General features: G+C 42.8%; 1 protein-coding gene across 1 annotated transcript in view; it reads right to left on the reverse strand.

The window, feature by feature from the left end:
• rexo5 (RNA exonuclease 5) overlaps positions 1-14,719 on the reverse strand; it is a 32,957-nt gene extending 18,238 nt beyond the window's left edge. The window contains exons 1-14 of the mRNA XM_030780309.1: positions 14,627-14,719; positions 14,400-14,518; positions 14,184-14,310; positions 13,796-13,901; positions 13,154-13,264; positions 12,753-12,841; positions 12,137-12,252; positions 11,469-11,607; positions 10,937-11,031; positions 10,644-10,746; positions 10,093-10,205; positions 8,557-8,686; positions 7,911-8,009; positions 6,721-6,858 (exon numbers count right to left, since the gene is read on the reverse strand). Coding sequence (XP_030636169.1) covers positions 6,721-6,858; positions 7,911-8,009; positions 8,557-8,686; positions 10,093-10,205; positions 10,644-10,746; positions 10,937-11,031; positions 11,469-11,607; positions 12,137-12,252; positions 12,753-12,841; positions 13,154-13,264; positions 13,796-13,901; positions 14,184-14,310; positions 14,400-14,518; positions 14,627-14,719 — 1,578 coding nt within the window. The remainder of the gene's footprint in view (positions 1-6,720; positions 6,859-7,910; positions 8,010-8,556; positions 8,687-10,092; positions 10,206-10,643; positions 10,747-10,936; positions 11,032-11,468; positions 11,608-12,136; positions 12,253-12,752; positions 12,842-13,153; positions 13,265-13,795; positions 13,902-14,183; positions 14,311-14,399; positions 14,519-14,626) is intronic.
• Positions 14,720-15,356: the final 637 nt, after the last annotated feature.

Raw genomic sequence — 15,356 nt, forward strand, 5'->3', positions numbered from 1 at the left:
GTGGTGAGTCAGTATTCTGACACTGTGTATGTATGGGGTGTGTGTGTGTGTGTGAGTCAGTATTCTGACACTGTGTATGTATGGTGTGTGTGTGTGTGTGAGTCAGTATTCTGACACTGTGTATGTATGGGGTGTGTGTGTGTGAGTCAGTATTCTGACACTGTGTATGTATAGGGGGTGTGTGCGTGTGTGTGAGTCAGTATTCTGACACTGTGTATGTATGGGGTGTGTGTGTGTGTGTGAGTCAGTATTCTGACACTGTGTATGTATGGGGTGTGTGTGTGTGTGTGAGTCAGTATTCTGACACTGTGTATGTATGGTGTGTGTGTGTGTGTGAGTCAGTATTCTGACACTGTGTATGTATGGGGTGTGTGTGTGTGAGTCAGTATTCTGACACTGTGTATGTATAGGGGGTGTGTGCGTGTGTGTGAGTCAGTATTCTGACACTGTGTATGTATGGGGTGTGTGTGTGTGTGTGTGTGAGTCAGTATTCTGACACTGTGTATGTATGGGGTGTGTGTGTGTGTGAGTCAGTATTCTGACACTGTGTATGTATGGGGTGTGTGTGTGTGTGAGTCAGTATTCTGACACTGTGTATGTATGGGGTGTGTGTGTGTGTGTGAGTCAGTATTCTGACACTGTGTGTATGTATGGGGTGTGTGTGTGTGTGTGAGTCAGTATTCTGACACTGTGTATGTATGGGGGTGTGTGCGTGTGTGTGAGTCAGTATTCTGACACTGTGTATGTATGGGGTGTGTGTGTGTGTGTGTGTGAGTCAGTATTCTGACACTGTGTATGTATGGGGTGTGTGTGTGTGGTGTGTGTGAGTCAGTATTCTGACACTGTGTATGTATGGGGTGTGTGTGTGTGTGAGTCAGTATTCTGACACTGTGTATGTATGGGGTGTGTGTGTGTGTGAGTCAGTATTCTGACACTGTGTATGTATGGGGTGTGTGTGTGTGTGTGTGTGAGTCAGTATTCTGACACTGTGTATTATGGGGTGTGTGGTGTGTGAGTCAGTATTCTGACACTGTGTATGTATGGTGTTGTGTGTGTGAGTCAGTATTCTGACACTGTGTATGTATGGGGTGTGTGCGTGTGTGTGAGTCAGTATTCTGAACACTGGTGTATGTATGGGGTGTGTGTGTGTGTGTGAGTCAGTATTCTGACACTGCGTATGTAGGGGGGGTGTGTGTGTGTGTGAGTCAGTATTCTGACACTGTGTATGTATGGGGGTGTGTGTGTGTGTGTGTGTGAGTCAGTTATTCTGACACTGTGTATGTATGGTGTGTGTGTGTGTGAGTCAGTATTCTGACACTGTGTAATGTAGGGGTGTGTGTGTGTGTGTGTGTGAGTCAGTATTCTGACACTGTGTATGTATGGTGTTGTGTGTGTGTGAGTCAGTATTCTGACACTGTGTATGTATGGGGTGTGTGTGTGTGTGTGTGTGAGTCAGTATTCTACACTGTGTATGTATGGGGTGTGTGCGTGGTGTGTGAGGTCAGTATTCTGACACTGTGTATGTATGGGGTGTGTGTGTGTGTGTGTGAGTCAGTATTCTGACACTGTAGTGTATGTATGGGGTGTGTGTGTGTGTGTGGTGAGTCAGTCATTCTGACACTGTGTAGTGTATGGGGTGTGTGCGTGTGTGGAGTCAGTATTGCTGACACTGTGTATGTATGGGGTTGTGTGTGTGTGTGTGTGTGAGTCAGTATTCTGACACTGTGTATGTATGGGGTGTGTGTGTGTGTGTGTGTGAGTCAGTATTCTGACACTGTGTTGTATGGGGTGTGTGTGTGTGAGTCAGTATTCTGACACTGTGTATGTATGGGGTGTGTGTGTGTGTGTGAGTCAGTATTCTGACACTGTGTATGTATGGGGGTGTGTGTGTGTGTGTGTGTGAGTCAGTATTCTGACACTGTGTATGTATGGGGTGTGTGCGTGTGTGTGAGTCAGTATTCTGACACTGTGTATGTATGGGGTGTGTGTGTGTGTGTGTGTGAGTCAGTATTCTGACACTGTGTATGTATGGGGTGTGTGTGTGTGTGTGGTGAGTCAGTATTCTGACACTGTGTATGTATGGGGTGTGTGTGTGTGTGTGTGTGAGTCAGTATTCTGACACTGTGTATGTATGGGGTGTGTGCGTGTGTGTGAGTCAGTATTCTGACACTGTGTATGTATGGGGTGTGTGCGTGTGTGTGAGTCAGTATTCTGACACTGTGTATGTATGGGGTGTGTGTGTGTGAGTCAGTATTCTGACACTGTGTATGTATGGGGTGTGTGTGTGTGTGTGTGAGTCAGTATTCTGACACTGTGTATGTATGGTGTGTGTGTGTGTGAGTCAGTATTCTGACACTGTGTATGTATGGGGTGTGTGTGTGTGAGTCAGTATTCTGACACTGTGTATGTATGGGGTGTGTGTGTGTGTGTGAGTCAGTATTCTGACACTGTGTATGTATGGGGTGTGTGTGTGTGTGTGTGTGAGTCAGTATTCTGACACTGTGTATGTATGGGGTGTGTGTGTGTGTGTGTGTGAGTCAGTATTCTGACACTGTGTATGTATGGGGTGTGTGCGTGTGTGTGAGTCAGTATTCTGACACTGTGTATGTATGGGGTGTGTGTGTGTGTGAGTCAGTATTCTGACACTGTGTATGTATGGGGTGTGTGTGTGTGTGTGAGTCAGTATTCTGACACTGTGTATGTATGGGGTGTGTGTGTGTGTGTGTGTGAGTCAGTATTCTGACACTGTGTATGTAGGGGTGTGTGTGTGTGTGTGTGTGAGTCAGTATTCTGACACTGTGTATGTATGGGGTGTGTGTGTGTGTGTGAGTCAGTATTCTGACACTGTGTATGTATGGGGTGTGTGTGTGTGAGTCAGTATTCTGACACTGTGTATGTATGTGTGTGTGTGTGTGAGTCAGTATTCTGACACTGTGTATGTATGGTGTGTGTGTGTGTGTGTGAGTCAGTATTCTGACACTGTGTAATGTATGGGTGTGGTGTGTGTGTGAGTCAGTATTCTGACACTGGTGTAGTATGGGGTGTGTGTGTGATGTTGTGAGTCCAGTAGTTCTGACACATGTGTATGTATGGGATGTGTGTGTGTGTGTGGTGTGAAGTCAGTATTCTGACAACTGTGTATGTATGGGGTGTGTGTGTGTGAGTCAGTATTCTGACACTGTGTATGTATGGTGTGTGTGTGTGTGAGTCAGTATTCTGACAACTAGTGTATGTATGGGGTGTGTGTGTGTGTGTGAGTCAGTATTCTGACACTGTGTATGTATGGGTGTGTGTGTGTGTGTGTGTGAGTCAAGTATTCTGACACTGTGTATGTATTGGGGTGTGTGTGTGTGTGTGAGTCAGTATTCTGACACTGTGTATGTATGGGGTGTGTGTGTGTGTGAGTCAGTATTCTGACACTGTGTATGTATGGGGTGTGTGTGTGTGAGTCAGTATTCTGACACTGTGTATGTATGGGTGTGTGTGTGTGAGTCAGTATTCTGACACTGTGTATGTATGGGGTGTGTGTGTGTGTGAGTCAGTATTCTGACACTGTGTATGTATGGGTGTGTGTGTGTGTGAGTCAGTATTCTGACACTGTGTATGTATGGGTGTGTGTGTGTGTGAGTCAGTATTCTGACACTGTGTATGTATGGGTGTGTGTGTGTGAGTCAGTATTCTGACACTGTGTATGTATGGGGTGTGTGTGTGTGAGTCAGTATTCTGACACTGTGTATGTATGGTGTGTGTGTGTGTGAGTCAGTATTCTGACACTGTGTATGTATGGGGTGTGTGTGTGTGTGTGAGTCAGTATTCTGACACTGTGTATGTATGGGGTGTGTGTGTGTGTGTGAGTCAGTATTCTGACACTGTGTATGTATGGGTGTGTGTGTGTGTGTGAGTCAGTATTCTGACACTGTGTATGTATGGGGTGTGTGTGTGTGTGAGTCAGTATTCTGACACTGTGTATGTATGGGGTTGTGTGTGTGTGTGTGAGTCAGTATTCTGACACTGTGTATGTATGGGGTGTGGTGTGTGTGTAGTCAGTATTCTGACACTGTGTTGTATGGGGTGTGTGCGTGTGTGAGTCCAGTATTCTGACACTGTGTATGTATGGGGTGTGTGGTGTGTGAGTCAGTATTCTGACACTGTGTATGCTAGGGGGTGTGTGTGTTTCTGAAGTCAGTATTCTGACCCTGTGTATGTATGGGGTGTGTGTGTGTGTGTGAGTCAGTATTCTGACACTGTGTATGTATAGGGGTGTGTGTGTGTGAGTCAGTATTCTGACACTGTGTATGTATGGGGGTGTGTGTGTGTGTTGAGGTCAGTATTCTGACACTGTGTATGTATTGGGGTGTGTGTGTGTGTGTCTGAGTCAGTATTCTGACACTGTGTATGTATGGGCGTGGTGTTGTGTGTGGTCAGTATTCTGACACTGTATGTATGGGTGTGTGTGTGTGTGTGAGTCAGTATTCTGACACTGTGTATGTATGGGTGTGTGTGTGTGTGTGTGAGTCAGTATTCTGACACTGTGTATGTATGGGTGTGTGTGTGTGTGTGTGTGTCAGTATTCTGACACTGTGTATGTATGTGTGTGTGTGTGTGTGAGTCAGTATTCTGACACTGTGTATGTATGGTGTGTGTGTGTGTGTGTGAGTCAGTATTCTGACACTGTGTATGTATGGTGTGTGTGTGTGTGAGTCAGTATTCTGACACTGTGTATGTATGGGGTGTGTGTGTGTGTGTGAGTCAGTATTCTGACACTGTGTATGTATGGGGTGTGTGTGTGGTGTGTGTGAGTCAGTATTCTGACACTGTGTATGTATGGGGTGTGTGTGTGTGGAGTCAGTATTCTGACACTGTGTATGTATGGGGTGTGTGTGTGTGTGTGTGTGAGTCAGTATTCTGACACTGTTGTATGTATGGGTGTGTGTGTGTGAGTCAGTATTCTGACACTGTGTATGTATAGGGGGTGGGTGTGCGTGTGTGTGAGTCAGTATTCTGACACTGTGTATGTATGGGGGTGTGTGGTGTGTGTGTGAGTCAGTATTCTGACACTGTGTATGTATGGGGTGTGTGTGTGTGTGTGTGTGAGTCAGTATTCTGACACTGTGTATGTATGGGGTGTGTGTGTGTGTGTGAGTCAGTATTCTGACACTGTGTATGTATGGTGTGTGTGTGTGTGTGTGTGTGAGTCAGTATTCTGACACTGTGTATGTATGGGGTGTGTGCGTGTGTGGTGAGTCAGTATTCTGGACACTGTGTATGTATGGGGTGTGTGTGTGTGTGTGTGTGAGTCAGTATTCTGACACTGTGTAGTGTATGGGGGTGTGTGTGTGTGTGTGTGTGAGTCAGTATTCTGACACTGTGTATGTATGGTGTGTGTGTGTGTGAGTCAGTATTCTGACACTGTGTATGTATGGGGTGTGTGGTGTGTGGAGTCAGTATTCTGACCTGTGTATGTATGGTGTGTGTGTGTGTGAGTCAGTATTCTGACACTGTTGTGTGTGTGTGTGTGTGTGTGTGTGTGTGTGAGTCAGTATTCTGACACTGTGTATGTATGGGTGTGTGTGTGTGTGTGTGTGAGTCAGTATTCTGACACTGTGTATGTATGGGGTGTGTGTGTGTGAGTCAGTATTCTGACACTGTGTATGTATGGGGTGTGTGCGTGTGTGTGAGTCAGGTATTCTGACACTGTGTATGTTATGGGGTGTGTGTGAGTGTGTGTGAGTCAGTATTCTGACACTGTGTAATTGTATGGGGGTGTGTGTTGTGTGATCAGTATCGACACTGTGTATGTATGGTGTGTGTGTGTGTGAGTCAGTATTCTGACACTGTGTATGTATGGGGTGTGTGTGTGTGTGTGAGTCAGTATTCTGACACTGTGTATGTATGGGGTGTGTGCGTGTGTGTGAGTCAGTATTCTGACACTGTGTATGTATGGGGTGTGTGCGTGTGTGTGAGTCAGTATTCTGACACTGTGTATGTATGGGGTGTGTGTGTGTGTGTGTGTGAGTCAGTATTCTGACACTGTGTATGTATGGGGTGTGTGTGTGTGTGTGAGTCAGTATTCTGACACTGTGTATGTATGGGGTGTGTGTGTGTGAGTCAGTATTCTGACACTGTGTATGTATGTGTGTGTGTGTGTGAGTCAGTATTCTGACACTGTGTATGTATGGGGTGTGTGTGTGAGTCAGTATTCTGACACTGTGTATGTATGGGGTGTGTGTGAGTCAGTATTCTGACACTGTATGTATGGGGTGTGTGTGTGAGTCAGTATTCTGACACTGTATGTATGGGGGTGTGTGTGTGTGTGTGTGTGAGTCAGTATTCTGGACACTGTGTATTAATGGGGTGTGTGTGTGTGTGAGTCAGTATTCTGACACTGTGTATGTATGGGTGTGTGTGTGTGTGTGAGTCAGTATTCTGACACTGTGTATGTATGGGGGTGTGTGTGAGTCAGTATTCTGACACTGTGTATGTATGGGGTTGTTTGGTGTGTGAGTCAGTAATTCTGACACTGTGTATGTATGGGGTGTTTGTGTGTGCGTGTGTGTGAGTCAGTATTCTGACACTGTATGTATGGGGTGTGTGTGTGAGTCAGTATTCTGACACGGTGTGTGTGTGTGTGTGAGCCAGTATTCTGACACTGTGTATGTACAGGGGTGTGTGTGTGTGTGTGTGTGTGTGTATAGAGAGAGGTGTAAGTGGTGTTTGTACCCGTTGTGTGTGAGTCAGTATTCTAACACTGTGCACTGTCCCACAGCGCCGGAGCAGGTGTTTCACATCTCTCTCTGAACACTCTCGTGGTAGAGGACCAACAAACACCACACACATCTCCTGCAATCTGTCAATCATCTGCAAACAACAACCAAAACCTATATCATCACCATCACAAATTAAAAAGAGAAACTAAAAAAAACTCCAGTAAGATATCGACAGGTCAGAATTTTGTGCAGGTCAGTAAATAAATAAACTATATGAGGACAGGAGAGTAAATAAATAAACTATATAAGACAGGTGAGTAAATAAATAAACTATATAAGACAGGGGAGTAAATAAATAAACTATATAAGACAGGGGAGTAAATAAATAAACTATATAAGACAGGAGAGTAAATAAATAAACTATATGTGGACAGGAGAGTAAATAAATAAACTATATAAGACAGGAGAGTAAATAAATAAACTATATAAGACAGGGGAGTAAATAAATAAACTATATAAGACAGGAGAGTAAATAAATAAACTATATGAGGACAGGAGAGTAAATAAATAAACTATATAAGACAGGAGAGTAAATAAATAAACTATATAAGACAGGGGAGTAAATAAATAAACTATATAAGACAGGAGAGTAAATAAATAAACTATATAAGACAAGGGAGTAAATAAATAAACTATATAAGACAGGAGAGTAAATAAATAAACTATATAAGACAGGGAGTAAATAAATAAACTATATAAGACAGGTGAGTAAATAAATAAACTATATGAGGACAGGAGAGTAAATAAATAAACTATATAAGATAGGGGAGTAAATAAATAAACTATATAAGACAGGGGAGTAAATAAATAAACTATATAAGACAGGAGAGTAAATAAATAAACTATATAAGACAGGAGAATAAATAAATAAACTATATAAGACAGGAGAGTAAATAAATAAACTATATAAGACAGGAGAGTAAATAAATAAACTTTATAAGACAGGAGAATAAATAAATAAACTATATGAGGACAGGAGAGTAAATAAATAAACTATATGAGGACAGGAGAGTAAATAAATAAACTATATGAGGACAGGAGAGTAAATAAATAAACTATATAAGACAGGAGAATAAATAAATAAACTATATGAGGGCAGGATCTATATGAGGAACTATGTATGAGAACTATATTAGGCATTACCTTGTGCAAGGCGGTTACTGTGTTGCTTTGTCTCAAAGAGGAGAGTTCAAGCAGTGAGAGAGAATATGACTGAGCCATGTTTCTGAACACAGACAAAACCTACGGAAAAAAACCCAAAACCAAATCAAATAATAACAATACTTATACTACTACTACTATTAAAGATAATACTTATACTACTACTACTATTAAAGATAATACTTACACAACTACTACTATTAAAGATAATACTTATACTACTACTACTATTAAAGATAATACTTATACTACTACTACTAATTCTAATAATAATACTTATACTACTATTACTACTAATAATAATACTTATACTACTACTACTACTGCTAATAATGATTATAATTATAATTGTGTCATTGTCTCATGATGGATATATTTTGTTGTGTTGTTGTGTAGTTTAGTGTTTTTGTATTGTTGTCTTGATGGGTGTGTATTGTTGTGTTGCTGTCTGAAGATGGATGTGTTTTGTTGTGCTGTTGTCTTGATGGGTGTGTATTGTTGTGTTGCTGTCTGAAGATGGATGTGTTTTGTTGTGCTGTTGTCTTGATGGGTGTGTATTGTTGTGTTGTTGTGTAGTTTAGTGTTGTTGTATGTGGGTTATAATGGTGATGTAAGAGACAGCACTAACCTCTTTATCTGAACTGCAACCATGTTTCCGCAACAGATGATTGGACGGTAACATGTCCATCACAGCTGATCTTGCCAGACAGAGAGTTGATAGGCCGGCCCGGTGCAGGGCGTGTCCAAAGCTGAGAGAGCTACGAAGAGGATTTAGAGCGTACCAAACAAGTAACAATGATCAGAGAGTATTTAGAGCGTACCAAACAAGTAACAATGATCAGAGAGGATTTAGAGCGTACCAAACAAGTAACAATGATCAGAGAGGATTTAGAGCGTACCAAACAAGTAACAATGATCAGAGAGGATTTAGAGCGTACCAAACAAGTAACAATGATTATAGAGGATTTAGAGCGTACCAAACAAGTAACAATGATTAGAGAGGATTTAGAGCGTACCAAACAAGTAACAATAATTAGAGAGGATTTAGAGCGTACCAAACAAGTAACAATGATCAGAGAGGATTTAGAGAGTACCAAACAAGTAACAATGATCAGAGAGGATTTAGAGCGTGTTTTAGGGTTATGGGATCTCTGTAGGCCGAAGCACAAGCACATATTCTTTACCCTTAAGAATATGACTTGCTGTTATTTTTTCGTTACTTTACAGCATAAGATATCACATCCTCAAACACTCAGTCTCCAGATATCACATCTCCAAACACTCAGTGTCCAGATATCACATCTCCAAACACTCAGTGTCCAGATATCACATCTCCAAACACTCAGACTCCAGATATCACATCTCCAAACACTCAGACTCCAGATATCACATCTCCAAACACTCAGACTCCAGATATCACATCTCCAAACACTCAGTGTCCAGATATCACATCTCCAAACACTCAGACTCCAGATATCACATCTCCAAACACTCAGTGTCCAGATATCACATCTCCAAACACTCAGTGTCCAGATATCACATCTCCAAACACTCAGACTCCAGATATCACATCTCCAAACACTCAGACTCCAGATATCACATCTCCAAACACTCAGACTCCAGATATCACATCTCCAGATATCACATCTCCAAACACTCAGACTCCAGATATCACATCTCCAGATATCACATCTCCAAACACTCAGTGTCCAGATATCACATCTCCAAACACTCAGTGTCCTGATATCACATCTCCAAACACTCAGACTCCAGATATCACATCTCTAAACACTCAGATTCCAGATATCACATCTTCAAACACTTAGTTTCCAAACCTTTGTCATGTGGTGTAGTAAGTGTCCTCTTGTCAGAGTGGTTTAGGTGCATTTGACAAATGTTTTGGTCACCACAAATGCAGACATGTGGACAGTATGGGTAAGAGATTCATGACACGGGTTTGGTAAAGTTTTTGTGGAGCAGAGAAAAGAACAAGGTTTTGTCAGGGAAGGCGCTTTACCTGGAACCACAGTCGTCCACAGATCCATACACGGGCCCGTGAACAGCTGAGTGCTGTACTGATCCATACACGGACCCGTGAACAGGTGAGTGCTGTACTGATCCATACATGGACCCGTTAACAGGTGAGTGCTGTACTGATCCATACACAGACCCGTTAACAGGTGGGTGCTGTACTGATCCATACACGGACCCGGGAACAGGTGGGTGCTGTACTGTGGGATTTCCACCCCATAGCTCCGCTGAATGTAACTGCACCACCTGAGAGAGATTACAGATCATCAGGATTATTTTACCCATAAAACTGAAATTAAACACAAGTTTTAAGTGGACCGAATAATCCACTTTTTATACCCATCTGGGATTGCGGGTAATATAGATTTACCACCCCGGGATTATGGGTCATGTAGTTTTGTTGTCTGTGATTATGGGTTATTTAGTTTTAGCACCCTGGGATTATGGGTAATGTAGTCCTGTCCCGGGTTATGGGTAATGTCGTCCTGTCTGGGGTTTTGGTAATGTAGTTCTACACGCCTAAGGTTATGAATAATGTAGTCCTGTCTGGGGTTATGGGTAATGAAGTCCTGTCTGGGGTTTTGGTAATACAGTTCTACCTGTCTCGGGTTATGAATAATGTAGTCCTGTCTGGGGTTATGGGTAATGAAGTCGTGTCTGAGTTTATGGGTAATGTAGTTCTACCTGTCTGGGTCCTTTGCTTATGAAGTACTGAGCTAGCTCCAAGGCTGCACGAGCATCCTCACAGGGGTCATGACCTCTCCTCTCCACACTCTGGATCTCTCTTCTAAGAGAGAGAGGAATGTGAGCAGAAAGAAAATAATAATCGACAACAGGAAATGACATAATGAAACTGGAAGATGACTCCACAGGAAATGACATAATGAAACTGGAAGATGACTCCACAGGACATGACATAATGAAACTGGAAGATGACTCCACAGGAAATGACATAATGATACTGGAAGATGACGCACCTTAGTACCACCTCGGCGAGGAGTTTCAGCCTGAACCTCTGGCCAAACTCTCTGCAGTAGAGCAGAGACGTGTCGATCACATGGGGGTGGATGAGCTGATGGATGAAGCAGAGCATGGTTTAAGGGTAATTCAAATTCACAGTAACCATGGAAACCTCATGTCTGTGCTGAGGACCACCGAGACCTCAGACCCCCAGGCTGTCCTGTCCGGGAGAAAAGACTTTAGGTGAAAGCATGTAAACTTATAAACCACTGAATGGACGCGTGGACAGAACATCGGGGGAAAGATGGAAAGACCGGTGAGATGAAAGAAAGAAGAAAAAACAGACGGATTAATCTTTGCAGTTCTATGGATTAAATGAATGTATATCATTGACGGGTGAGAGAGCAGGAGCAGTGGGGTATTTCCTTCTCTCTGAAGCAAACATTAGTGTTCAGGGGTGGATGGACACATTAAAAGACAGATGGGTCGTCTGGACGGACAGACTGAATAGGGGGGTGAATGGGTGCTCTTTTACGTAAGAGAACCCACATTGAGAGCGTGCAGGTCACTCTCCAGAGAGTGTCCGACCAGGATGGCGTCTGGGGGCAGCATCTGGATGAGTCTGGACTGAACATCTTTGAGTCGTGTGGTGACTGGCTGGAGCATGGCTTTAGTAATACCTGAAAACCTGAGAGAGAAACACAAGTGTCACATCACAGTGGGGTTTTTTTTTTATCAGTGTGTTTGTTTATAACTTTGTTTGTTTATCAATGTGTTTGTAAATAAATTGATATGTTTGCACAGTGACTCTGCACAGCCTTCTGTCATTTAGTTAAACCTGGTGTGTGTAAGTGTGTGTGTGTGTGTGTGTGTAAGTGTGTGTGTGTGTGTTTGTTTTAACGCATGTGCATGTGTACGTGTGCGTGTATGTTTGTTTTAATGTATGTGTGTGTGTATATGTGTTTCTCTGCACATGTTTTTGTGTGTGTGTGTTCGTGTGTGTGTGTGTGTTTGTGTGTGTTTGTGTGTGTTCGTGCACGTGCACGTATGTATATGTGTGTGTATGTGAGTTTATGTTAATGTGTGTGTGTTTTGTACCTAGTGAGGTAGTTGAGGATACATCTCTCTGGTTTATGTATGTATGTGTGTGTGTGTGTGTGTGTGTGTGTGTGTGTGTGTGTGTGTGTGTGCGCGTGCGTGTGTGTGCGTGTATGTACCTAGTGAGGTAGTTGAGGATCCGTCTCTCTGGTTTGACAAGCTCATCTAACAAACACTTCCCTGTGCTGTCCACCAGTGCCACTCTGGTTAGCTCATTACCACACTCCGTCAGACACTGCCACAAACACAAAAACAAGCGTCAAACATTTCAAACTACATAATCAATAACTCAAACAATACAATCTATAACTCAAACAATACACTCAAACATTTCAAACAATACAATCAATAACTCAAACAATACAGTTAAACATTTCAAACACATGTAGAACAAGACATGCCCTAACCCTAAGCCAGTGGGGGAGTGTCTTGTTCGGATGAAATGTGTAGTCATTAAGGGTGTATATGTATATGTATATATATATATATATATATATGTGTGTGTGTGTGTGTGTGAGTATATATATATGTGCGTGTGTGTGTGTGTGTGTGTATATATATATGTGTGTGTGTGTGTATACACACACACACACACACACACACACACATATATATATGTTTCTCAGTTCAGTTATTCATTCATTCATACATGGACTTTCTGAGACACATCATCTCAAACTGAATTAATACATTGTTTTGTCAGTGGGGGGTTGTGGGTAATGTAGTTTCACAGACCATCTCACAGTCCAGGCCGAACAGAGGGCTGTTGTCAGTCACGTGGCCGTCTGTCCTCGTGCACATAAATGATTCACAACCTCTGCCTCCTGCAAGACCGTTATGGGAACAGGTTTGGCAGAAGAACTTTATAGTGTACAGTAAGCATGATGTGTTAAGAGAACTTTATAGTGTACAGTAAGCATGATGTGTTAAGAGAACTTTATGATGTACAGTAAGCATGGTGTGTTAAGAGGACTTTATAGTGTTCAGTAAACATGATGTGTTAAGAGGACTTTATAGTGTTCAGTAAGCATGATGTGTTAAGAGGACTTTATAGTGTTCAGTAAACATGATGTGTTAGGAGGCTGTTATGCGCCCTGCTGGAACTGTTCATTAGAGGAGTATTGGTCATTCCTGACCTTTGACCGGGAAGTTCCTCTTGGCCATTTCCTCTGTGCTCAGGAGATAGGCCGTGAGACCACGGGTCTCCTGCCCAAAACGACGCAGCACTGGGTGACACAGGAGCACAACTGAGATAACAAAACACACACGAGTGCACACACACACACACACACACACACACAGAGACACACACACAGACACACACACACAGACACACACACACACACACACACACACAGACACACACACACACAGACACACACACACACACACACACACACAGACACACACACACACACACACAGACACACACACACACACAGACACACACACACACACAGACACACACACAGACACACACACACAGACACACACACACAGACAGACACACACACACAAACAGAGAGAGAAGGGGGGTGTCTGTGATGAAACACTGATAAATACACACATACACACACACAGGTGCCGGATTCTCAACTCAGGCATGTTTCTATATTTTCACTCTTTAAAAACACTATCAAGATCAGGTGAACTTAAAACTTACAGACTGTTACAAAACTTTACCATCCTACACATTCATTCATTCACTCAGCAGTGCAGTAGTCCTCATTAAATCAACAGAGCAAAGAGTTTCCCATCTGTCAGACCTGGAGTGGGACGGCTCTCGGTTCCGCCAGATGCCGGCGTAGGCTTGTTGGGTTTTGCCAGTTCAGCGTTGAAGAGAGAGGACAGAACATGACCAGAGCTCGGCACCAGCGTGCATCGCTATGGAAACAGCATGGGAGCACAAGACACAGACACACTTTAGAGACAAAACACACTTTGACTCCTCACACAGTTCAGTGGATCTACATTAATGGATGAACAGTGGATAACATAATAAATAACTCACAAGAAGTGACATTTATTCACTCGCACTTAGATACACACACACACACACACACCCCTTACATACCAACAGTAGGTAACAGGAGACAAGTGTGAATAAGGTGTGGAACACGTGCATTTTATGAATCTTGAAAACTCTCCACGCGCCGCCTCTCTCACCGTCTCGTATCTTTTCCTGAGATGTTTAAACTGCGCGTAGTATCTGTAAAAATGGACCTGGCTCACGTCGTCCAACACTGTAACGTTGACAGCGGCTAACTTATTTTGGTTATGCAGGTGACACCAACTGCAGAAATCAACAAAAACATTGAATTCGTAAGTTATGAAGTGTTACGTGTCAAAAGCGGTCACAGCTTGACAAAAGTATACCATCACCTTGGTTTTTTAACTCCGTTGGTCGTTCCGAGGGTCGCATATTGCAGAAGGTCAGACAGATCTGTCAGACGCACCGCTTGGTGGAGCTCCTCAGATGACCGGGAGAAGCGAGACGCAGCCTGTTAAGAACAAATAACATTTTGGAGTGGAGACCGCGGTAGCTACATACAGTAATATTTAAATGAGTCGATACGTTGTATTTACATTGTGCTAAAACAGTAACTAACTTTACAGCCATGTTCCCCGTTTCTCTTGGCGCGTTTCTGTGTCGCTTCTGAACCCTCGGAATCTTCTCTCTTCCTCTTGCCACGCGTTGCCATGGTATTCATATGAGGAGTCTGAGCGCAGATCAAGAGAGACAGAGAGGACAAAGGGTCGCTACTCCACGTCAGACACGCTGTTTCATCCCAGGGACATACCTTGAAAAGGAAAGACGTTTAAAACTTAAAAGATTAAGTTTTACATGCCAGTCCGCTTTCGATGCTCTGATGAAACGTGTAAAGGTTAGCTTCCGTTAAAGGGTTCTCTTTCAGTAAAAAGTCTTAAATCACAGTACAATACACAGAACTGATCCGAAAGCGTCCCTCATTAAAATACAAGTATATACTTTGTATAGATTCTACAGTTAACCAATAAAACTAGTACAATTTCCGATTAATTGTGACCCCCCACATGTAACCTACTTCTCATCTGTTGATCTGAATTTGACTGGATTGCCTAGCAGACCAAACAAGTGGATCCAAAGAGTCCTGATAACCGGATGTGACGCAGTTGGTAACTTTTTTAAAAAATCCACCCGCTGCGCTCGACATGCATAATCTTAGATATGATCTCTGCTAAATGATTTAACATAATTAAACGATATTAGTTGGACTAGTGTTTGGGAAAAGCTCGATATTATATGAAATAACGGTGGTGTCTGGGGGGGTGTTTGTGTGGACGCAGGATAAAGAGAAC

This window comes from Chanos chanos, chromosome 7, assembly GCF_902362185.1.
Source record: "Chanos chanos chromosome 7, fChaCha1.1, whole genome shotgun sequence".
Taxonomy (NCBI): domain Eukaryota; kingdom Metazoa; phylum Chordata; class Actinopteri; order Gonorynchiformes; family Chanidae; genus Chanos; species Chanos chanos.